The sequence below is a fragment of the Crinia signifera genome, chromosome 5 (assembly GCF_055691185.1).
Source record: "Crinia signifera chromosome 5, ASM5569118v1, whole genome shotgun sequence".
Taxonomy (NCBI): domain Eukaryota; kingdom Metazoa; phylum Chordata; class Amphibia; order Anura; family Myobatrachidae; genus Crinia; species Crinia signifera.
In genome coordinates, this window is record NC_139221.1 from 306429016 (window position 1) to 306454940 (window position 25925).

The following is a 25925-nucleotide window of genomic DNA, read 5'->3' on the forward strand; positions in this document are numbered from 1 at the left end:
GCTTGAGACTCAAGGGCCAAGCAGGCAAGATTCCAAGATGCATTGACCTGCTGCTACTACTACCCCTTTATTACACCCAATCAATACAGGGTTACATAAGTAAATCACCAAATAAACACTCCATCAGGCGGGAGGAGCTGGAAATTGCAAACAGAGTACCTGGAGGACCATGTTCCATGAGTGTTGAAGCATTGATAGGAGACCACAGCCCTAAACAATTCAATACACAAACAGGCGTCCAATCAGAAGTTTCTAGGATTTGTGCACCTATCCAAATGCATCTGTTTGTTAATCAGCTTGTGGTGTATTGTGTGTGAACATGCCCTTACTGCACTGTAACAGCGCCTCTGGCATATCCCCAACCTGGCTCCCTTACGCCAACAGTCATAAGTGCAATATGCATCCAGGATGTCAGAATTTGTGGTGCATCAGTAAAAGTTGGAAGAGATGGTAATAAAGTGGAGGTGGTATATTATACTTTTTTTTTTACTAGTATACCTGTATTGGCATGTATTTATTGGCCTGTGTATAGCTTCTAATCAAATCTCTCTTCGGTACTCTTTACCTAGAACGGCGCCCGTCGCGGGCATCGCGGGTACATTTATGTATGGCCGCGACGCGACCGACGCGATGCCCGCGATTTCCCATTGAAACCAATGTTAAACATGGAAATCGTGTCGGTCGCGTCGCGGCCGGCCATAAATGTACCCGCGATGCCCGCGACGCGATGCTCACGATTTCCCATAGGAATCAATGTTAAAAGGCGCGATGGACCCGATTTTACTGTTAAATGGCTCAATCCACCCGATTTGGCCATAGGAATCAATGTTAAATGGGCCACAGAGGCCATTAACCCTTAAATGTCCCCCCAAATTTTTAACGTCACCCCACGATCCACGGCAACCCGGAGCGTGGCGAGCGCAGCGAGCCCGCGAGGGGCGGCGGTACGCGTCCTCCGACCTTTTCATGCCCTACTATCCACTAGGGCGTGGTGTGAGAATATAATAGTGTGGCGAGCGCAGCGAGCCACCGAGCCCAAAGCGTGGCGAGCGGACGCGGATACCTTCACAGGTAGACGCGTCCCCTCGCGGGCTTCACAGGTGTCCGCCTCGCCACGGACACCTGTGAAGCCCGCGAGGGGACGCGCATAACTGTGAAGGTATCCGCGTCCCCTCGCGGGGCTCGCTGCGCTCGCCACGCTTCGGGCTCGGTGGCTCGCTGCGCTCGCCACACTATTATATTCTCACACCACGCCCTAGTGGATAGTAGGGCATGAAAAGGTCGGAGGACGCGTACCGCCGCCCCTCGCGGGCTCGCTGCGCTCACCACGCTTCGGGTTGGCGTGGATCGTGGGGTGGCGTTAAAAATTTGGGGGGACATTTAAGGGTTAATTTGCCCTATTTGGCCCCAAATCGGGTCCATTGAGGCATTTAACAGTAAAATCGCGGTCAATCTGCCGTTTTAACATTGTTCTCTATGGGAAAATCGCGGTCATCGCGGGCATCGCGGCCATCCCGATTTACCCGCGATGCCCGCGATGACCGCGATTTTTACCCCCGACGACCGCGATTTCAATCGCTGGCGCCGTTCTAGGTAAAGAGTACCCTCTCTTCTTTTAGATGGCTTTCTCACCCCTACACCGTACTATCCCAGGATAGCTTTGTACACTGGGGCCTATTCTGGATTACAGCCTGTACATGTACCCCTGTGCAGCCAGGTCAGATATCCCATCATTCAGTGCGTATTGCTTCACCAGACATGACGTAATACATACCTGCCAAATGCCCAGATTTAGAGCAGACCGTTCAGATTTGGACAGGATTTGAGGGAACTTTAGTCCCAACAGCTGGGCTATTCAGTGCGTCTTGGACAGCACAGTAGCATAGTGGTTAGCAGTAATGCATCACAGCACTAAGGTCATGAATTCAGTTGGGATTTTGTTGGTATCCTGACGTTCAAGATGTCGGCGGTCAGAATTCCGGCACCGAAAACCTGACACCGCTCAGAATCCCGAGTATACCAGGGAGGTTGAGGTTGCAGGAGAGGAGGTTAGGGTTAGGCTATAGGGGTAGGGTTAGGGTGAGGCTGCAGGTAGGGAGGGTTCGGGTTGGAGAGAAGGTACGGGCATGGTTAGCTTATCTTTCAAAAAAGTATTGGGATCATACCCGTTCTGATGCCGCTGTCAGTAGTCTGTCCATCAGCATCCAGACTGTCCCATACCCAACCTGCTCAAATCCTGATGTTGGCCACCGAGGCCAAATAAAAATCTGGTCGGCCTCCTAGGCTTCTAAAGGAACTTGCGTGGATGTGTCAAGTCTTCAGTGAGGCTCTTTAGTGATGCTTCTTGCTGGAGTAGACTAGTAGAAGTAGGATACTGAACACCTGGCTCATAATGGTGTAACTGAGCACCAGATAGGACTGCTGGCACCGGTGGGGCTGGACACTGGGCTCCTTATCTGTTCTTCTGGTGGGACAGATAGACTACTGAGCGTGACCCCTTTCTGATAGATAATAAAGCTCAGGACAAGGTTTTACAGTTACTCCCTTTGTAAAATGTCTAATTCTTTCAGTTCCTAGTTAAATGACACATGCTAATGTCTCTGAAAGGTTACAGAAGAAGATGGCCATCCATTTCAGTTGACGATGCAGGCATTGGAAGAGGCCATGGAGAAAGGAAAGCGTCAGGTGAAAATCTTTTTAATTTTTCAATAACTTTTTTAATAATCTTTATGCGCAGTTGATACATTATTATTTGCCTCACATCCCTGCATTGTGATCTCTGTTGTCTTGTAGGATTTCTATGTCTTGGGTAAATTAAAAAAGCAGCTATAGGAAAATATAATCTGGCACATTACTTTTTTAATAAGCAAACATGCGGGTTCTTCTTCTTAACCTTTTAAGTGCCAAGTGAATTTGCCAAATTGATGTGAAAATTGCCAAACAAACTTTTGTATTCATCATAGTGACCTGTAATGGTTACGTTATATAGGAAATATAATCTTTTTTACACAACATTTTTTATTTGAATTTATATAACCAATGTGAGCGAAGTTGGCATTTTTAGCTGATATTTTGCTCATCTCTCCTAGAGATGTTTGCACTCAAAGGGTTAAACCACCTCATTAAAGATATAGGGCGTATTCCATCCCAGCAAATATTTCCAATCCCGGCATTTGATCTATTCAATGTTCTCCTTTTCTTTCCAACTTTCGGAAATATTCCGAAAGTCGGTAAAGAAGTGGATCTGTGAATCTCTGTCTTTTTCTGCGTAAACAGCCGCTATGTTGCAAATTTAGGGGCCGTTTTCTCGAATGCAGGTTCGACGTTCCAAAGAGCCGAAACTGCAGTCCGGAAAATGGCCAGGATTGAATAGGACCTGCACGATATTTTCGAGTATTGGAAATATCAGTCAGCATTGAAAACCCCACATAGGGGTAAAGGCAATAGTGTGCGAGGAGTTAAGGGTGTGGGAGTTTGTTGTGAATGTCCTTACTTTTTAAAGCGGCAATAACTTACAAGGTAAAATCAACGGTTTTGCCGAGATAATGATTGCCTCTTTAAAAAATACTGACGTTGGCTACAAACAGATGTAACAGGGGTCATCTTTGCAGGGGCTGATGTAGCAGGGGTCATCTTTGCAGGGGCTGATGTAGCAGGGGTCATCTTTGCAGGGGCTGGCAATTCTATCGCCAGCCCCCTTCTCGAGCACACGCGCCCCTGGCGGCCAGCTACCGCCAGGGGCGCGTGTGCTCGAGAAGCATGCGCACCCCTTGGCAACAGATCCTGCCGCCGGTCCCCGTCGCCACCGGTCCCCATCGCTACCGGTCCCCCTCGCCACCGGTCCCCCTCGCCGCCCGACCCCCCCCCTCCGAACTTGGCAGCGTCTCCCTGCCAGTGTGCGTCCGTGTGCACCCCCCTGCCTGTGCTGCGTCCTGAGTCCGTATCCCCCCCCCCTGCCTGTGCTGCGTCCTGAGTCTGTATCCCCCCCCCTGCCTGTGCTGCGTCCTGAGTGCCCCCCGCTCCTGGCTCCCCACTCCCCGCTGTTTCCGGGAGAGAGACGTGCAGCTATGTAAAATTCAAATCTCCCACTGGACTGCTAGCCAATAGGCACTCGCGGTCCAGCAGCCACCAGTTGATTGGCTGCTGGACCGCAAGCGCCCATTGGCTAGCAGTCCAGCGTGAGACGTGAATTCTACATAGCATTACGTCTCTCTCCCAGACACAGCAGGCAGGGGAGCGGGGGAGCTGGTGGGCGAGCTGGCGGTGCCGGCACAGCTCCGGCGCCATGCTATCTTCTGGCGCCCAGCAGTGGCTGTTGCTGCTAATGATGCAGGAGAGACCACACCTATCTCCAGTAACATTATATTGACTCTAATATTTTGGAATTGATGTAGATAATGCTTCCAGTATCTGTTTTCATGTTGCGTGTCACCATATTGTATCTTCCAGGGAATCAAGATCACAGCTTTGATCCTAATCAATCCCCAGAATCCTTTAGGAGAAGTCTACTCCCCTCAACTGGTGAAAGAATGTTTAGAGTTTGGACACAGGTGTGACTTGTGCAAAATAAACTTTTTTTTATATAAAATATGCAAATATGTGCCATTTAGCCCCACCTCCTCCTTAGACTCAAAGCTTTTGTCACAACAGGGGTGGGGTTTCAGGAAAAGACGGCCCACTCCCCAAAGTGCGCTGCAGTGTCTCCTCTCCAGTCCCTCCAGTAGTAGGGATGGCCATTGGTGCAGCCGCCATCAATGGTTGCCATCGATGGTGATACTGCAACCAGCCATCGATAGTTACAAACTATGTGATGGACAACCATCAAGTTTTAGCTATCCATGGCCTTCTATTCTATTTGACTGAATGGCTCATAGGCCAATCAGAATGTAGGGGGTGGGGCTTCCTGGGTGTTGGGGGCAGAGCTATGCTTGATCTCACGGCACCTTGAAGAAACATCGTTACTGTTGTGCCATCGATGTAGGGAAATCATCTGGTTCTCCCCCCATTGATGGCAAAAGTATTCAACATCTAGGGAGTAGACTTTAAGGGGTAAATTTTATTAGATGAGAGTTCTATTCCAGATGGAATGTTGCTATTGGCAACCAATCAGATTCTATCCATTATCTTCTAGAAGGTGCTAAATAAATCACCGCTCTGTAACAGGTATACCCTATAGCGCTACCAGCCCTCATCCGCGGGGCAGAAAATTGATGCTCCTTTATGTTTTTACCAACTTTCCGAGTCTCCTCTACAACCTCTCTCCCCCCAATACCTTACTAAAACTGTAGCGACAGCATTGCACAAGGGGTGCCAACCCATTATGAGTATGGGCCATTGTGTCAACCCAATTTAGGTTGATAAATAATAATAAATAATATAAAATACATGTTGTTCTTGTTTAGGTGACCTTTTTTTTAAATAAAAAAAAATGCCAGAAAATGCAGATAAAAAATGTCACGAAGCCACTACAGTGCTGGGAACAACGGAAAAATATATCTGTTTCATCTAACATGTGGAAGAGTGGCCGGTAGGCAGAGTTGTAAAATAGCGCCATCTTCTGTTTGGAGGTGGTTCTTCAGCAATATTCTGTAAGCCACATTCAGTTTATTTTTAACCTGTGTCTTCTATGAGTCATTTGTATTGATGCCTCATTTGTTAACAGAAAAACCATACTACAATAATTATAAATATATGATGTTTCCTTTATTGATAGGCACAGCTTGCATGTGATATTAGACGAGATCTACATGTTATCAGTAATGGATACCACATTCATCAGTGTTCTTTCCTTCCATGAGTAAGTTTCCTATACCTCTCTGATTCTGTCTTTGTTGGTGAGTCTTTGACAACACCTTTATTTCGATGTTTTTCTGATGCAATGTCTTTTCACTTCACAGTATCCCAGATCCAGAGAGAACGCACTTTATATGGGGGCTCAGCAAAGTAAGTTCTGCTGCAGAACAGCATTACCGCTAAGAACAGTGAAGAGTTGGTGGGGTTATTCAGACCTGATCGATGGGCTGCGATTTCTCAGGTCGGGTGATTATCGTACGACTGCTCATGCGTACGGATCATAGCGCGCATACGCGATCCCATCCAGCAATAAAATTCAGTATATAATTTAATTGCAAGCCATTTGCAAATTAAGTGACACGAGGCCGGCGTTTGTGGGTGTCACCCGGCAGTTTTCTGGGAATGTCAGGGAAAACACAAACGTGCCCAGGCATTTTTTCAGGATGCAGTTCAAATCCCGGTGGTCAGAAACCCGGCGTTCAAAATCCCGATGCCGGAATCCCAACCACCGAAATCCCGACACTTTCTCCCTCCATGGGTGTCCACAACACCCACAGAGGGAGAATATATTAGTGTGCCGAGCGTACGAGCGCAGCGAGCCCGCAAGGGGGCGATCCACGTCCCCCCCTTGTTGGGATTTCGGCGGTCGGGATTTTGAACGCCGGGATTCCGACCGCCTGGATTTCATATCATTCCCCTTTTTTCCAGGTAGGGTGTGTAATGTCCGCTCCGGACCCAATCAGCCTGTATCTATCACACTGGTCAGTTAGGTCCTGGGTTACACAGACTGCACACATTCAATGGTGTATACTTACCAAACCCTGGTCAGAATTCTCTGCATTGTGATGTTGGCGTCAGTATTCTGAGCACTGGCATCCCTACCGCCAGTCTTCCCTATGTATTCCCCTCCCGGCTATGAGTATAAGGCAGGGGTTCCCAAACTTTTTTGAATCACGGCGCCCTAGAGCATCAAAATATTTGGTACTTGTTTCCTAGCACGGCCACAAATCTTGGCCATCGGGGGTAATTTTAGTGGCCTGCGACGCGACCGACGCGATGCCCCCGATTTTTCCATTGAAATGCATTGAAAACAGTGAAAAATCGCGTCGGTCGCGTCGTGTGCGCCTAAAAATGCTTAAATGGTCCACCCGCGTTGGCCGCGATTTCCCCATAGGGAACAATGTTAAATGCCTCAATTTACCCGCGATGACCCCGATTTCCCATAGCAAACAATGTTAAATGGATCAATTTACCCAAATCAGCATAGGGAACAATGGTAAATGGGCCAGAAACCCCCCAAAAAAACCATGAGCAGTGAAATGTCCCCCCAAAAGTAGTTGACGCCACCCCGCGATCAACGTGAACCCGAAGCGTGGCGAGCGGTGGCGGTACGCGTCCTCCGACCTTTTCATACCCTACTATCCACGTCGGCGTGGTGTTGAGAATAGAATAGTGTGGCGAGCGCAGCGAGCCACCGAGCCCGAAGCGTGGCGAGCGGCCGCGGATACCTTCACAGGTAAACGCGTCCCTTCGCGGGCTTCACAGGTGTCTGCGTCGCCATGGAAGCCCGCGAGGGGACGCGTATAACTGTGAAGGTATCCGCGTCCCCTCGCGGGGCTCGCTGCGCTCGCCACGCTTCGGGCTCGGTGGCTCGCTACGCTCGCCACACTATTCTATTCTCAACTCCACGCCGACGTGGATAGTAGGGTATGAAAAGTTCGGAGGACGCGTACCGCCGCCCCTCGCGGGCTCGCTGCGCTCGCCACGCTTCGGGTTCACGTTGATCGCAGGGTGGCGTATAGTACTTTTGGGGGGACATTTACCATTGTTCCCTATGATAATTTGGGTAAATTGATCCATTTCACATTGTTTCCTATGGGAAATCGGGGTCATCGCGGGTAAATTGAGGCATTTAACATTGTTCTATATGGGGAAATCGCGGGCATCGCGTCTGGCCCATCGCACCCGATTTTTTAGTGGCAGCGATGGCCCCGATTTTACCCCCAATGACCGCGATTATGATCGTTGTGGCCGTGCTAGGAAACAAGTACCTATTTTCAAGGCACCCCTAGGCCAAATGCTTCTTATCGAGAAATTCAGAAAAAAAATATTAAATGAAGTGCATTGTGTTTATATGTCACAGTTATCTGGTGAGGGACAGGATTTGCTTCTGTTTGTCCACATATATTATGATTGGCAGCGACAAGTACTGGTTTTGCCTGGTACATTGACCATAAATAATATGAATTGATCTTGGTCCACCAACCCAAGGCACCCCTGCAAGTGTCCTGAGGCACCCCAGGGAGCCTAGGCACACAGTTTGGGAACCACTGGTATAAGGTGTATATAAAACATTAATGTGTTTCTTGTTTAGAGTTGGGTCCCATTTTCAAGATATCTATTTGGAATACAAATACTTATCCAAAGCTCCGCTGTCACATGGGGATATTGGAGGAGATTTGTATGTAATCCCCACAGGGCAAAACACATTGGCCCCCACAGGAAAAAAAAAAAACCTATTGACCGCCATATAAAAACGATCACACTGGTCCCCACAGGTAACAAAAATAAAATACATTGGCCCTTTACATGAAAAGAAGAGACCAGTAAATAACAGTTGAACTGGTGGTGGCTGTAAACTGGTTTGGGCATCTCTAGATCTGGGGCACACTGGAGAACACCTCAAGGCACACTAGTGTGCCACGGCACAGTGGTTGAAAAACACTGGCTTATCCTTTTGCAATCCAAATTATTTTTATTCTGGTTTAAATGAATTGTAATTATTTTATTTATTTTTTAATAAAAAAATGGTCTACATTGAATGTTGAATGATGTTAATGTTCTTATTTTAAAGTTGCTCACCGTTGGTTTTGCTACTAGCACTAGGGCTGTTGAGCCTGACTAGACATTGGACTTGAAAGGGTTAACATTCGTTGGACATCTTAGATGCATCCTGTGTAGGCAGTCTCAGGCTAACTACAGCTGGGAATGTGGCTGTCCATCCATAGTCTTCTATAACATGTAAATTGTGCCTTTATCTAACTATGGATTTTGTTCTTTTATGATTGACCTAAAGGATTTTGGATTGAATGGCCTCAGAGTAGGGATTTTACATACGAAAAACCAAGACGTCTTGAACTCCATGTGTCGTCTGGCGTTCTTCCACCAGTGCCCGGGACCCACGCAGCACATGGTGTATCAGTTCCTCCGAGACAGAGGTTAGTCCAAACTTTGTCTAGCTACTTCCTGCTGACTGGCTTGGGTCTATGGAGAGCAGTGGTGGCACACCCAGGGGCACCAACAGTTTTTCTAGGCCTGGAAAAATAAGAGGGCGTGATGACAGAGGAGGTGTGGCCAGACTCCTACTTAAAAAAAAGTACTTATTTTGCGCAGGCGTGAAGCAGCCTGTTCAATCAGCGGCCTAGACGTAGATTGGCTTACCGACAGGCCACTCACAGCAAATCAGCGGCCTGTTACCATGTTTGCGGGTGCTGTTTGGCTGGCAGCCATACAAGTGACAGAACTGAACTTGGTGTATACACATATAGCGCTTCTCAGTTTGGAGGGTTGGGGTTTGCATTAAAAAAAAATATATTTTAACTAGTGGGGATGCTACTGGAGAAGATGACAAGCTGGCACCATGGACTTCTACTTAAGAAAAGGTCTGACCGGTACATTGGACTTCTACTGGGGAAGTGGACTGACTGACACCCTATACTTCTACTGGAGTAGAGGACCATCCAGCACCCTGGACTTCAATTGGAGAAAGGAGTGACTGCCATACTGGACTACTACTGGGGAAGTAAACCATTTGGCACCCTCATCTTCTTATGGAGAAAAGGACCAACCGGTATCCTTAACTTCTACTAGAGAAACAGATCGACCAGGACCCTGGACATCTATTGGAGAAAGAGATTAACCGGTTCCCTGGACTTTTACTGGAGAAAGGGACCGACTGGCACCCTGAACCTCTGGAGAAAGAAACGGTACTGCTTGAGACCTATTGCTATTTTTCATCTGGCAGAATTCATCTTAAACCTGTTCCGGATGCAGGAAAGGAGAATTTTGGTCTCACACATTTAGAGTGTGACATTGTCTTTTAATACATTTTTTATCGTTTGGTTTTATGTATATACCTGTGGAATAAATATTTTTGTACGGAGTACGCTGTCTGTGGAGATTGCACTTACCTGGAGGAACCACAAAGAAATCGCTACGTGCACATAGGGCCTCATATTGAGGTGAGTGTCTGTTCATCAGGCGTTTGATGTGGTGGTTGGTGATTGGATACAAAGTGCCGAGTGATAATTTGGAAGAATAGGATTCTACCCCAAAGATACCTTTTTGTGCAAATAGGGCCTTTTCATCAGGTCAGTACAATTCATGCTGAGCAAGGAACAGGCTGAAAGTTGCAGAAGAAGTGGATGGGAGATCATCTCTAAATTCACATAAAGATACCTTTATGTGTATATAGGGACCCCCACGGAGGTCAGTAGGAGACCCCAACTTGTCTTAAAGATAAAAAAGGACATCAATCAAATTCTGTTGTCCTGTCAACAAGTAGATATTTGCTTGGTGTTTAGGGGACAGCGCTAAAGTGTATTTTCAATTTTTTCTGTATTGTATCTTGTTGGTGGGAGAGTAGTGACCCACTGAATTTACACATAGCAGCAGTCCCGGGCGCAATTATTCACCTGTCAAAAACTCTTTTTGTTGCGGTACTGCTTTCCTAGCACGGCGTCTACGATCTAGATTGTATGTGTGGGGCTGATATCTCAAGCATCTCATGCATCTCATGTGTTTGTGCGGCATAAGATGCATGAGATGATGCAATCGACGCGATCGACGAGATTTTTACATTGGAATCAATGTAAAAAGCCCCCAAAACCCCAATTTTAATTGCTAACCCCCCCCCCCCCCTCATGGGTGAAATGGCCCCCCCCATTGTTAACGCCACCCCACTATTGACGCCAACCCGAATCGTGGCGAGCGGCGGCGGTACGCGTCCTCCAACCTTTTTATACCCCCACTATCCACTTCGGCGTAGAGTTGATTTTATATAGTGTGGCGAGCGCAGTGAGCCTCGCGGATGCGGATTACATGTAAAGTAGTCCGCGTGCGCTCGCCACGCTTCGGGCTCGCCACACTATATAGAATCAACTCCACGCCGACGTGGGGGTATGAAAAGTTTGGAGGACGCGTACCGCCACCCCTTGCGGGATCGCTGCGCTTGCCACGCTTCGGGTTGGCGTTGATAGTGCTGGTGGCGTTAACAATGGTTATTGGGGGCTCACGATTTTTTATCTCATGGATCTCATGCATCTTATGGATCTCATGGATCTCATGCATCTCATGCATCTTATGGATGCATAAGATCCATGAGATTAAAAAATCGGGTCCATCACGTTGATTGTATGCCTTAAGTACCTTCAACTTAAGGCATACAATCAATGAGACGGGCGCCGTGCTAGGAAAGCAGTACCAAAGAAACTGTCCGGCACCCTGGACTTCTGGAGAAAAGGTACGACTGGCACCCTGGAATTGTACTGGAGAAATGGACCGACCTTTACCCTGGACTTCTGCTGGAGAAAGGGAAAAGTTAACTCCTTGTGTCTTTGTAAGACTGTGAGGTAAATTTGCTAAGATGGGAGTTCTAAGAAACCATCCGGCACCCTGGACGTCTCTGGGAGAAAGGTCCAATCTTCACTGTTGACTTTTACTGGAGAAAGGGACCAACCGGCACCCTGGACTTCTACTGGAGAATGGAACTGACTGGCGCCAGGAACAAATGAAGTCCTCGTGTCCTTGACTGTGGGGTAAATTTGCTAAAATTGGAGTTCTATTGAAGATGGGATGTTGCCCCTAGCAACCAATCACATTCTACTTCTTATTTATTTAGCAGATTGTAAAAGATAATAGATAGAAACTGACTGGTTGCTATGGGCAACATCCCATCTTCAATAGAACTCCAATTTTAGCAAATTTACCACACTGTTACCACCTTCAGTGGGTGTGTTTTTGAAAAAAAAAATTATAATAATAATAATAAGGGGATCTCAGATATCAGATCAGATATCAGTGGGCCCTTAATGCCTGGGCTTGCTGGTACTTATGGCTCTCCAAGTACCAGCATGTGATGGAGGCTTGGCGGCATGTCCGCTGATTTCTTACTCGGGCACATGCACAGATGCTCAAATGCACAAACATCTGCATTTACACGTCCGGCCAGGGGCGAATTTAGGGGCCAGGCCGCCCCTAGGCACAAAATATGAGCCTCCCCCCCCCTGTTTTTAACATATTCATTACACGAGTACACCGCTCGGCTCAGCTGCTGTCCCCACTCATTCTATACAGAGCAGCCAATATGCTGTGTGTATAGAATAGCCAATTGGCGCAGGGTGGCAGTGAGCCTGAGCCAGTGAGTGGCAGAGCCTCCCAGATGTGCAGTGGGAGTGACTGATTTTGTGTGCATGGCTGAGCGAGCACGCAGTGGTGAGTGACGAGAGGCGGTGGTGCTCATCCCTCGCCACTGCCCACTTGGCTTGGCCATGCTGCTGCTGCTTGGTCAGGTCACTCAGTGTGGACTGGACTGGTGGCGCCCAGGGGCATAACTAGTCCTGTCTGGCCCCATACCAAAATTTTGAAAGAGGCCCCCAGCACTCCGCCAGAATGAAGGGGGGGGGGGGGGTCAGAATAGTAAATGGGGAGGGGTATGAGAGTAGAAGGCAGGACCAGACAGGCTATATATACTGGTTAAGGTTAAACGAGTGTGAGGAGTAAGGCTATGGGGAGGGACACTGTGATTGTACTGGCTTGGGGTTATGTGGTGGGCAGTGTATGTAGGCAGTTAGCTGATGGGGAGGGAAGGGGCATGGTGACACACTGGGATAGTGGGAGCCACTGGGCTGGGGACGGTTGATTACATTGGGGGCACTGGGCTGGGGACGGCAGATGGTTGGTTAGATGGGGGCACTGGGCTGGGGACAGGGGATGGTTGGTGAGATGGGGGTCACTGGGCTGGGGACAGGGGATGTTTAGTGAGATGGGAGGCACTGGGTTGGAGACAGGGGATGTTTGGTGAGATGGGAGGCACTGGGCTGGGGACGGGATGGTTGGTGAGAATGGGAGGCACTGGGCTGGGGACAGGGGATAGATGGTGAGCACTGGGCTGGTGGATGGTGGTTAGATGAGGGGTACTGGGCTGGGGATGGAGGATGATTGGTTAGATGGGGAGCACTGGGCTGGGGACAGGGGATGGTTGGTGAGATGGGAGGCACTGGGCTGGGGACATGGGATGGTTGGTGAGATGGGAGGCACTGGGCTGGGGACAGGGGATAGATGGTGAGCACTGGGCTGGTGGATGTGGTTAGATGAGGGATACTGGGCTGGGGATGGAGGATGATTTGTTAGATGGGGAGCACTGGGCTGGGGACAGGGGATGGTTGGTGAGATGGGAGGCACTGGGCTGGGGACAGGGGATAGATGGTGAGCACTGGGCTGGTGGATGTGGTTAGATGAGGGGTACTGGGCTGAGGATGGAGGATGATTGGTTTGATGGGGAGCACTGGGCTGGGGACAGGGGATGGTTGGTGAGATGGGAGGCACTGGGCTGGGGACAGGGGATGGAAGCACTGACCTGGGGATTGCTTGTCTGACCCATTCACAATACTGCTCCTCAGCTCCTGCTTCTGCTGAAATCTCCTCCATAATCCACGGTGGTGGAGGGGGGGGGCGTCAAGTCACCCCCCCTTGCTGGGTCTGACAATAAGCACTGTGGTGCAGCCTGTGGGTTTGGTTGGGTCCAGGTGAGGAGGAGGGGCGGGCTCCAATGCCCGGCGCCGGGATTTACAATCAGTGACAGAGAAGGGGGAGCCGCCAAGTAGTTACCTCCCTCCACCACGCACGCTGGGTCTGAGGATCAGCGCTGCAGGCAGCGGGGCTGGGTCCGGCTCCAAGGGAGGGGGAGGAGCCGCCATGCTCAGTGTCGGCCGGGTTTTCAAAATCAGTGCCGCGTGAGGGGAATGCCGTCAAGTGGTTTCCCCCCCCCGCTGGATCTCACTCGGGGGTCGGCAGGAGCCGCCTAGGTCAATTACCCCTGCTGTCTCTTAGGATCAGTGCTAGAGCCAATGCGCTGGTGGCGGTGCTGAGGGGATCTTCCGTTTACGTATGCCAGCTAAAGGAAAGGGTAGGAGACATTAAAAAATAAAACTTCAAGAGGGTGCACTGCCACTGGTGGTGAGAGACTCACAGGTAGACTTACACACAGCGCGCAGTGCCGCCCCTAATATGTGCCGCCCCTAGGCCCGTGCCTCACGGGCCTAGTCACAAATCCGGCCCTGCGTCCGGCTTAGTATCAGCCCTGACATGTTTGATGTCTGTAAATGAAGGGTTAAATTGAAGGTCGGATGGAATGTTTCTCTGTTTTCTGAAGCCCCACCGGCCTTGGTCTGCTCAGGGTTTTTATTTAATTAGTATATTGACTATTATTACCTATACTAATTATTACTACTATTATTAGAAGAGAGAATGAATAATGTCCTCTCTGACTGTTATAGACTGGATGGACAATGTATTCCTTCCCATCAACAAACAACGCCTTAAGGAATCACAGATGGTCATGTGCACTGGGCTGCAGGAGATGGGAGTCCCGGTGCTGACCAGGGATACAGGGATCTTTGTGTGGGCTGACTTCAGAAAGGTATGTTATCCACCAATACATGGTTCCAACTCTGCAAACCTTTCCATCATGTCCGGCTCCTGTTGGAGCCGCTGTGGCATCTGCTGCACTATGCTCGAAGTACGTATGTTTGTTACTTTGCACATATGCAGTACGGGTCCTGCATTGACAGTCTGAAGATGTTTGCAAATGGAGAGTGGGCCTCAGTTTTCCAAAATGGGGGCATGTTGCCACTGATTTGGGAGCATGCTGAGGCCAGGAACTCCATCAGAACTTGGAGATTTCCTGCCTATTTCCTGCGTGGGTCACACAGCCGGCAGTGGCATCGCTGGTGATCTGTTGATGCATCCTAGGATGTAGCATGTATCACTAAATGCCAGCAGGACTATCCGAGCCCGTGTCTCAGTGACTAACCTTAGACTGTCAGAGCCTGAAAGCTGAGGCTTACTACGCGCTGCGATGGCTGTGGGGAAATCGTGACTGCTGATGATGTCAGAGGAGGGATATACACTCTACAGGAAAGACAGGGTAAATAGAAGGGGCGGGGGGGGGGGTGTGCCTTTATGTAAAAAAGGACTTAATATCTTGTGGGCAAATTATGATCTCAGATACAGAAGAAGATAACTCGGAGGCCGTGTGGGCTGAGATAACTGATAAAAATAAAAAACCCAATAATAAAATTTTATTAGGGGTATGCTACAGACCGCCTAACGTGAACGATAGGGACGAGTCTCTACTCCTAAACCAAATCAAAAAATCATCAGTTCAGGGGCAGGTAATAATAATGGGGGATTTTAATTTACCAGATATTGACTGGAAAAATGAGACGTGTAAATCATCTAAAAGCAGTGGGTTCCTAAGCTTGCTCAAGGATCAGTTTATCACTCAAACGGTAGATGCTCCAACCCGTAATGGGGCACTATTGGACTTAGTATTAACAAATAACATAGATTTAGTTTCAAACACCAGAGTAATTGAACACCTAGGGAACAGTGACCACAACATGGTCTCACTGGAAATCAACTTCCGAAAACCTCAATATAATACAGGACCGGGTAAAGTACTAAACTTCAGAAAAGCTAATTTCATTTTATTCCGGGAAGCTCTAAAAGAAATTAATTGGGGAGAGTTATTCGAAGGAAAAAAGGCAGAGGAAATGTGGGATACATTTAAAAATGTGCTAGAATCACTAACTACTAAATACATTCCAAAAGTCAGCAAGGGTAAATTTAACAAAAAAAAGCCAACATGGTTGGACAAAAAAGTAAGGACAGCGATCAACAATAAAACAAAAGCGTTTAAGTTCTATAAAAATAACGTAAATGAGGAGACGTTCATCAAGTATAAAGAAACAAACAAAACTTGTAAAGAGGTAATCAAAGTAGCTAAAAGGGAAAATGAAGAGCGTATAGCCACAGAAAGCAAAACTAACCCCAAGAAGTTTTTCAAGTACATAAATAGCAAGCGAATAATTAAAGAGAACATAGGCCCACTAACAGATATCAACGGTAAAAATTTTGCAGAAGATAATGAAAAAGCGGAAGTGTTAAATAAGTTCTTCTCATCAGTATTTACTAGGGGAGAGCAGTTAGTGGAAAGCACAGATACCTCAACTGGGACAAACAAACCGGACCACAATATGGTTCTCTCGACCGAGGATATCATTTTGAGGCTCAGCAAAATAAAAACTAACAAATCACCAGGGCCAGATGGTATACATCCTAGGGTACTAATGGAGTTAAGGGAGGAACTAGCGACCCCTCTATATTGCATTTTTGAAAATTCACTATCAACAGGTATGGTACCAAAAGACTGGAGAATAGCAGAGGTAGTGCCAATATTTAAAAAAGGTAAAAGGGATGACCCTGCAAATTACAGGCCTGTGAGTTTAACATCAATAGTGGGTAAAATATTTGAAGGAATTTTAAGGGATGGTATCCTGGAATACTTAGACCTTCATAGTTTACTTAGTATTAACCAACATGGGTTTGTTAAAAATCGTTCCTGCCAGACAAATTTACTGGGCTTCTACGAGGATGTCAGCAAAAACCTTGATAATGGAAACGCAGTAGATGTGGTCTTCCTTGATTTTGCAAAAGCTTTTGATACAGTACCACACAAGAGGTTGATAAATAAAATGGTGGACCTGGGACTAGGTGCAAATATCTGTAGATGGGTAGGGAACTGGCTGTGTAATAGAGAACAAAGAGTGGTTGTGAACGGGATGCAGTTAAGATCCCGGCGGTCGGGATCCCGGCGTTCAGAATCCCGACGCCGGAATCCCGACCGCCGAAATGCCGACACTTTCTCCCTCCTGGGGTGTCCACGACACCCCTGGAGGGAGAATAAAATAGCGTGCCGAGCGTAGCGAGGCACCGGGCCCGCTGCGTGGCGAGCGCAGCGAGCCCGCAAGGGGGGGCGATCCACGTCCCCCCCTTGTCGGCATTTCGGCTGTCGGGATTCCGGCGTCGGGATTCTGAACGCCGGGATCCCGACCACCGGGATTACATATCGGATCCGTTGTGAACAGTGCAGTATCAACTATGATACCAGTACTAAGTGGAGTGCCACAGGGTTCGGTACTGGGGCCCATCTTGTTTAACATTTATATTAACGATATCGGGATGGGGATTCTCAGCGATGTATCCATCTTTGCTGATGACACAAAACTGAGTAGAGTTATTGAATCAACAGAAGATGTGAACATACTTCAAAATGATCTTAACAAACTAGATGAGTGGGCTAAAAAGTGGAAGATGAGGTTCAATGTGGATAAATGCAAGGTTATGCATCTTGGGAGACGTAACCAGTGTGCAAGTTACAACCTAAGCGGGGAGGCATTAGGTACTTCAGCACTTGAAAAGGATCTAGGAGTCCATATAGATAATAAGCTGGGGTGCAGTGTTCAATGTCACATTGCAACAAATAAGGCCAACAGAATTCTAGCATGTATTAAAAGGGACATGGAAACTAGGGACTCAAAAGTAATTATGCCACTGTACAAGGCATTGGTTAGACCACACCTTGAATATGGAGTACAGTTCTGGGCCCCACACTATAAAAAGGACATCATGGAATTGGAAAAAACCCAAAGAAGAGCAACAAAGCTTATTAGGGGAATGGAGAATTTAAGCTATGAGGAGAGATTAAGCAAGCTAGGACTATTTACATTAGAGAAGAGACGTTTAAGGGGGGACATGCTCAACATGTACAAATATATCAGGGGCCAATATAAGGAACTCTCAAGCACTCTTTTTACTGCAAGAAAGGAAACTAGGACACGAGGGCACGAATTTAGATTAGAGGAAAGAAAATTTAGTTCCCTCAAAAGAAAAAAATTCTTTACGGTCAGAGCAGTCAAACTTTGGAACTCTCTTCCTGGAGAGGTGGTGTCGGCAGATACAATAAATACGTTCAAAATAAGGTTTGACAAGCATTTATTGGATAAAAATATCCAGGGGTACTAATAAGAACCATATTCTGTCTTTTACAAGGGATAAGCTATTAAAACGTAGGTTGAACTAGATGGACGCAAGTCTTTATTCAGCCTTATCTACTATGTAACTATGTAACTATGTAAGCATCCCTCTCTCCCAACGTCCTGGAGCCATCTGCATTTTCTGGGGTACACCTATAAAACGATGGCGTTACACCCCCAAACGCTGCGCCTGTCAATCAACTTTTTTACGGCCATCGCTGGCTGTGATCGCAAGGAAGGCTCACATGCGCGATCATTGGATAATCGCTCGGGTTGCCAATTCAGGCCCCTAGACTGTAAGAGCACCTAAATTCAGCCAAACATTTTACTTTTATTGCTGTCATAAAAAAAAAACTTTATATTTGAGGCACTGTGCATATAAAAATAAATCTGCTTCAAAATCTGTTCTCACATTTTGTACTGTTCACCCTCTCAGCATAACACGGTTTTACCATTTTACAAAATGTCACCTTCCACAGTAATGTTCGCTTGCAGTTTCTCTTAGACCCATGTAATTTTTCTAGGCCTGAGCAGAGCAGGAAATAGCGCATCAAGGGAAGGATAAAACCTTTTTACGTGCAATAATTAAATCGCCAAAATCGGGACGGTTGAGTGTTATGAAAATGGTTTTAGAATAAGTCCTTCCAAAAAACATTTGGCATTCTCACAAATCAGTCTTCTACTTTTAGTTTTTAGTTTCCCAGACGTTTGAAGCCGAGATGGAACTGTGGCAAAAATTTATTGACGAGAAACTTTACATCACACCCGGACAGGCCTTTAAATGCTGTGAGCCTGGCTGGTTCCGTGTGACCACAGCACACTCCAGTGAGATCTTGCTCATATGTAAGTAAATCACCTTAGAAATAATGGGCAATCACACAGTAGCCCAGGTGCCGCAATGGATAAGGTATGTGTCCTAGTGACTAGAACTCCCTTACGTGTGCTACCCTTCCTACAGTTCTCTCTGTTAATATCTAGTGGAATTTTTTGTTAAAGAATTTTGTCTCAAGGCCAGTATTAAGAGACATACAGATGTACTAAGCCTTGGGGAGAGATAAAATGGAGAGAGAGAGAGGTAAATGACACATTAATCAGCCCCTAACTGTCATTTTAAAAATGAGAAGGCTTAGCCCAGTAATGGGACTCACCAGATGTCTCAATATCTCTGCCAGCAGAGAGCCAGCAGCAATATGCACCATGGTGTTGCCAATGCCAGTGATAGCACTGCTAAGACCAGTACTACTTTCAGAAGGATTTGGTCAGCATGCTGGCAATCTGGATGCTGGTAGTAAAAATCCCTTAAAATCTACATTAAAAGAATTTATACTCTATATTAATTTATACAAACTTGTTGGCCGCTATATTTAAAAAGCAGTCAGTATTTTAAATTCCATGCCTAGAAATTTTGTCGAAATCCAATTTTTATAATATAGTTTACGGAGGTAAAATATTATTCTTGAAGTAGGACTTCTGCATGAAAATGCCTCCTAAATCATCAGAAACGCGTTGATGCAGTTAGTTGCTGAGACTTCAGGTGGCATTTTCAGGCAGAAATTTTTTAAGCTCCCAAAGCAGAGGTTTTAAAGAGACATAATTATTCCTCATTGAATTAGTCTTCAAAGAGCAAGTCTGCCTTTTATAGAAACCCTTTTTGTGAATGAGATAATATAGAGCAGGATAGGCCAACCTGTGGCTCTCCAGATGTTGTGAAACTACAAATCCCAGCATGCCTTGCAACAGTTTTAACACTCCCTTATAGCAAAACTGTGGTAAGGCATGATGGGATTTGTAGTTTGACAACATCTGGAGAGCCACAGGTTGGCCAGACCTGATATAGAGCTATATCATTACATGTATTGTTGGTTGGGTACAATCTCTTATACCACAGTAGGAGAGGACGAGTATGGTGGATCCGGTCCCATCCTAAAGAAGGTTCTCCAATTTTTCTAGTGTCACCTACCATTAAATTTGCACTAATATTCACACCATTGGCCAAATTTGAGTTCAGCGACCATTCGGGATGCCGACATTTTAAAGTAGCAGTCCATGCCTTGTAACTGACTGCCCCTTTAAATAAAATCAATTACTTAGGCCCGCATGCCGCGTGACCACTGAACACTGAGGCTATTACAATTGGCTGCCTGGGTCCATAACATTTATTTTAAAGGGCCCAATAACTCAAGAAATATGGAATTGTCCTTTTAATAGTCTTAATTTTTATCACAATTTTAAGAGCCAAGCTTGGTAATGCTCTATATATATATATGCTGCACTTCCCCCAAGGAAGATCATGATTGATTTTATGTATTTTTTTTATCATCAGCTATAAAGAAAATGAAGAAAGTATTACAATGTGGATGACAACTAAAAATACCCATAATGCCATGGGTCCAGATGAATTGTTGCAGGCTTGCAAGAGTTTGTTAATGTTCTTCAATAAAAGATTATTGTCAGACATTATAGTCCGGTGTATTTTACAATTCTCCCTTCTGCTAATAAGGATCCTGAGTATTCCCTGTATGGCGCACCCACGGTTATGTGCAAAAGATGTATTTCCGACAGGGCCGGATTAAGGGCCTATTGGTTATTCAATCCCCCACCGCTATTCCTGGGGAGATAGCGGAGGGGCCCTATTCAATGCTGTATTTCCCGACAGCATTGAACAGGGACCTTGGCAGGACGGACCCTAATTTAGAAGCAGTCGGGCACAGCCATGGATTGTTGAGCTCCCGGCCGCAGCTCGACAATCCACGGCCGTATCTCGTGGTCGCGCCCCCATTTCTCGTCGAGCCGGCTGAGAACGAGAAAGGTTGACGGCTGTTGGGCCAGCCCAACAGTCGTGACCCTGGATTGAATATCGCCCTTAGTATTCCTGGCCAATCATGTGGCCCCCTGGTGTCTGTCTGGTGATCAATACATTGTCATGATGATGGGCCTATTTTTATTTGGAGGCCTGGAGCTGCCTGCAGCTCCATCCACCCCTTTTGTAATCTGGCCATGATTCCAGGCAGGTGCCAACTGGTACTTATTCAGAGCTGCACGAACAATTCATGGGGCCCTAGGCAAGTTAGTTGGCTGCAAACTGACAGAAGATTGTGTGTACCTGCCCGCTTCATGTGTCTACATGTTACCTCTGCTTGGTTAGAAATGTTGGCGAAAACGGCTGTGATTCCAGATCGAAGTCAAAACTTTTTTGTAGAAATCTGCCTTCAATGCTATCGGAAACTGCAGCATTGAATAGGTGACGGCCGCTGTTTCACCTGTTGGAAATAACGTCCTGAATTGAATACCGCAGTCACTTACTTCAAATTGTAGTTGGTTTAAAGTCACATGTCAGTCTTTTTTTTTTTATTCTCGCTTTGTTTTAGTCAAGATTTAGTGGGTGAATCTCAAGTTTCATTTTAGTCTAAATTTTTGAAAAAAAAAACAATTCCTCATTACTTTTGCAGTTTAATGACTAATGGATTTTAGTGAGGATAATGTTTCTAAAATTACCTTGAGAAGTTAGCATACCTTTAGCTACCGTATATGAGCAGTGGCCTAGCAATAGCCCCAGCAGAACCGGCAGTGGCTTGGAGTCCCTGGGTGGCTTGTGGGAACTGTTGGTCTGCGAGGGCCAGTGACTAGACCTGCAGATAATTGTCATGCCTGCCTCCATTGTATTTATCCCTCACAAAATGGCTGCCACCCCCACCTCGGAGGAGACAGTTGTTAAGGATGCTAGAAGAGGTAGGACATTTTGGAGGCACAATTTACAGAAGGCGAGGAGAGCTCTGCCAACCAAAATTCTCTGCAGCTTTGAAGGAGACACAGCTGTGTCTGAAAAAAATTCATACAATCTGGGCACTCAGAAACCCCCACGGCTGTGCCATAGAAGTCGAAATTTTACATACATGCAGTATATACCGCAAATGTTGTGTTTCCCCGTAAGCATTTTCTTTATAATACTGTTTAATTTGTTTCAGAATTATTACAAACATTTTTTGCACAAAAACATAAATAATTAAACAGACCGGAGTATTATATATATGACACATTTATTCATCGTTATACAATGTATTAATGGTTGGCTCAGACTACAGATCAAAAAAAGTCACAGTTCTGGAAGTTGATAAGAAAACTATATTTCAGTATGCAAAATAGTCCAAAAACACATCAGTCATATATTTTACCCACATGGCACTCCTTGGAATTTTTTTTTTTTTAGACATTGTGGTTACTAATATTTGGTATATTGGTGGCAAAGGCAACGTAGAACCTTCCTAGATACGGAGAGAATCACGATTTTTCAGGCAGTCCCTTGCACCCATACAAGAGAAGCCAGATCAACTGCATCCCGTCGACTTCCTAATAAATCGGACAGGATGAGGAGATCATAAGGAAATGTGTGGTGCCATATGGAGGTGGCAGGGCTACATTATATGAATTTGCTGCATTTATCCCCACATCCTAACTGTGGACCTGGGAATCGCAGCATTTTGGGGAAGGGCCTAGTGATGTGCAACCTGGCCCCGCCCTCAGTTGTCGCAGGCAGCTCCTCCTCTCCAGGAGAGGAGATATGTAAAGTAGACAAGTATGACACTTTCAAAACACTTAAAAAATATAAAAATAAACAGTATACACACATGAACCAATGCACACTAAACACTGAGATAGGTATACATGTTAAGGGGCAAATTGAATACTCCAAGAACTAAGGGGCAAAGTGTGGGCCCCCATGGGACTCAGGGGCGTGTGTGCCCCGCCCACATTGCACCCATTATAGATCTGCCTTTGAGTGAGAGGATTTTGTATAGGAAAAACTCCGATTCTAAATTCAAATAAAAAAAAGGTACTTGTTTCCTAGCACGGCGCCCATTGGGTCCTATTGCATACCTTAACTTAAGGTATGCGATGGGACCCGGCCGACCCGATTTTGGGCTTTTTTTGAGGTTTCCCGACAAATGTAAAATCGGGTCCATCGCATGCCATTATAATGGCATGCGATGCGACCGACCCGATTTTACATTGTAAGCATTGTATGTAATGTTAAATTCCTATGTAAAATCGGATCCATTGTATGCCATTATAATGGCATACAATGCGACCAATGCGATGGACCCGATTTTACATAGGAACCAATGTTAAATGGTCCCCCATACCCAATTTTTGATTGTATACCCACCCTGATGGGTAATTTGTATGTCAAATGCCGCCCACGATGAACGCCAACCCGAAGCGTGGCGAGTGCAGCGAGGGGCGGCGGTACGCGTCCTCCGACCTTTTCATACCCCCACTATCCACGTCGGCGTGGAGTTGATTTTATATAGTGTGGCGAGCGAAGCGAGCCCCGTGAGGGGACGCGTAATACCTGTGAAGTAATGCGCGGCCCCTCGCGGGGCTCGCGGGGCTCGCTGCGCTCGCCACGCTTCGGGCTCAGTGGCTCGACACACTATATAAAATCAACTCCACGCCGACGTGGATAGTGGCGGTATGAAAAGATCGGAGGAAGCGTACCGGCGCCCCTCGTGGGCTCGCTGCGCTCGCCACGTTTCGGGTTCACGTTGATCGTGGCGTTAACAATGGGGGGGGGCATACAATGAAAAATGGGGTCTGGGGGGCATTTTACATTGGGGCCAATGTAAAATCGGGTTGGTCGGGTCAATCGCATCGCATGCAATTTGGTTGCATGCGATGCGATTTACCCGATTTTTGCAACCCGATTGCATACAATTAAAATCGGTGGCGCCGTGCTAGGAAACAAGTACCCAAAAAACATACCTTCGCCTGCTCTGTCTGAGACCCTGATCATATGAATGGCAGGCATTATGTGGAAGGGGCAGGCAGTGGCGTAACTAGATACATGTGGACCCCATAGCAAAAGTTTGTAAGGGCCCCTATTTATCACCTAATGCTGAAAAATATATACAGCACATGTAACTTTGACAGGCAAAGTGGGCCCCTCTCAGCTCTGGGCCCCATAGCAGCTGCACCCCCTGCACCAATGGTAATTACGCCCTTGGGGGCAGGCATTATGAGGAAGGGGCAGGTATTAAAGGGAAGGGGCAGGTATTACAGGGAAGGGGCAGGCATTATGAGGAAGGGGCAGGCATTACAAGGAAGCGGCAGGTATTTTAGGGATGGGGCAGGCATTACAAGGAAGGGGCAGGCATTACAAGGAAGGGGCAGGCATTACAAGGAAGGGGCAGGCATTACAAGGAAGGGGCAGGTATTACAGGGAAGCGGCAGGTATTACAAGGAAGGGGCAGGCATTACGAGGTAGGGGCAGGTATTACAAGGAAGGAGCAGGTATTATGAGGAAGGGGCAGGTATTACGAGGAAGGGGCAGGTATTACGAGATAGGGGCAGGTATTACAAGGAAGGGGCAGGCATTACAAGGAAGGGGCAGGTATTACGAGGAAGGGGCAGGCATTACGAGGTAGGCATTATAGGGATGGGGCAGGAATTAGGAGTAAGGGGCATTGACACCTGCTTGGCCTGCCTGGAATAGGCAGATGGTAACCCGGGACAGGAGCCGTGGTCTCAGCTAAATGCACAAATCAGTCACTTACAAAAACATTTAGGGGTAAATTTACTAAAGCTCCTAAAAATGAAAAGGGTGCTGTTGCTCATAGCAACCAATAAGATTATGTATACCATTTTCTAGGATGCAATAGAGAAATGATAGACAGAATCTGATTGGTTGCTAGGGGCAACATCACCTCTTTTTCATTTTTAGAAGCTTTAGTAAACTTACCCCTTATACTCCATTAGAACTTAGGGCAGTGCCCGGGCAGCAGGGTGACATTAGGGCAGCTGGCAGTACAGGGCTTTGTGGAATACTGTGCCCACCACAAGTTTCCCCTCGTACACGGATGCACACGAGGATGCCTGGAGCACGGAGCCATTGTTGGCATACACTGTGGTGACTATGGGGTTGTCGGAGTGAATGTTCTGTACGCGGACAACCTGCAACAAGACAAATGTAGCAGCATGAGGGAAAATTGCACAAGATAATGAATTGCGCTTAGTAAGCGGGTGGAGAGCAACGTAGAACGAGCCACCACGCCGCCATCATCATCCTCAGATTCCTCAACCCAATCAGTGTGTACATCCTTTCTTCTCACACTCTACCATCTGGATGGGATTTGGTAGCGGGGTCACAGAACCTCAATTAACACCCACTGCATTAATAATGGACCCACATCTAATAGAAGCATCGCTGTTATGGAGTCACTAATCCACTGGGTGAATGCTGTCATCCTTGTCCCAATTGCAAAGGACTGTTTAACAGTCAATTTTTTTTTTTTTAAAGGTGCTTGTGAAAAAAAAGAGCGCACCAAACGGTATTTTTGCGCATATCACAGGCAGTACAAAGATGAAATATATATATTTGCACATATCACAGGGCTTACAGATGTTTATCACAAAAAAAAAAAAAATGCTTGTGAAAAAAAGCGCACAAACAGTACAAATAATATTTTTTTTCCTTAACTTTGGTTAACGCTCACTGGGGTATAGCCAACAGTCACAGTAACGTATACAGTCGGTACGTCTGGCATTCACAGTAACGTATACAGTCGGTACGTCTGGCATTCACAGTAACATATATAGTCGGTACGTCTGGCATTCACAGTAACATATACAGTCGGTACGTCTGGCATTCACAGTAACGTATACAGTCGGTACGTCTGGCATTCACAGTAACATATACAGTCGGTACGTCTGGCATTCACAGTAACATATACAGTCGGTACGTCTGGCATTCACAGTAACGTATACAGTCGGTACGTCTGGCATTCACAGTAACATACAGTTGTGTCCACATACATCTTGGCTTTTTTTCTCAATTTGTCGCAAGTAGATAGAGTCTAAAAAAATTCTGAAGCAGTAGAAATTGTATAAAGTAATAGATTAGAGAAGCAAATTTTTAGAAAAATCACAAAGTGTGACTTTTGCAGAGTCCAAGGTGTGCCATATTGCGCCATACACGGTGCA

At 46.6% G+C, this 25925-nt stretch overlaps 2 protein-coding genes across 2 annotated transcripts in view; one reads left to right on the top strand and one right to left on the bottom strand.

The window, feature by feature from the left end:
* The first annotated feature begins 5510 nt into the window (after positions 1-5510).
* LOC146005822 (1-aminocyclopropane-1-carboxylate synthase-like protein 1) lies at positions 5511-20309 on the top strand. Its single transcript, XM_083145249.1, has 7 exons — positions 5511-5527; positions 5714-5797; positions 5898-5943; positions 8870-9011; positions 14349-14491; positions 18638-18791; positions 20272-20309. The coding sequence occupies exons 1-7, from the start codon at positions 5511-5513 to the stop codon at positions 20307-20309; spliced, it is 624 nt and encodes a 207-aa protein (XP_083001375.1).
* Positions 20310-21968: 1659 nt separating this feature from the next.
* Positions 21969-25925, bottom strand: part of LOC146081315 (serum paraoxonase/arylesterase 2-like) — a 59408-nt gene continuing 55451 nt past the window's right edge. The window contains exon 9 of the mRNA XM_083189461.1: positions 21969-24896. Within this exon, the coding sequence (XP_083045587.1) occupies positions 24735-24896 (162 nt within the window). The 3' untranslated portion in view covers positions 21969-24734. The remainder of the gene's footprint in view (positions 24897-25925) is intronic.

Excerpts from the sequence above, each read along its gene's own strand:
- LOC146005822 (XM_083145249.1), top strand. Across the intron at positions 5,944-8,869 it reads TTATATGGGGGCTCAGCAAA|GATTTTGGATTGAATGGCCT; the intron begins GTAAGTTCTGCT and ends ATTGACCTAAAG. Across the intron at positions 9,012-14,348 it reads TCAGTTCCTCCGAGACAGAG|ACTGGATGGACAATGTATTC; the intron begins GTTAGTCCAAAC and ends TGACTGTTATAG.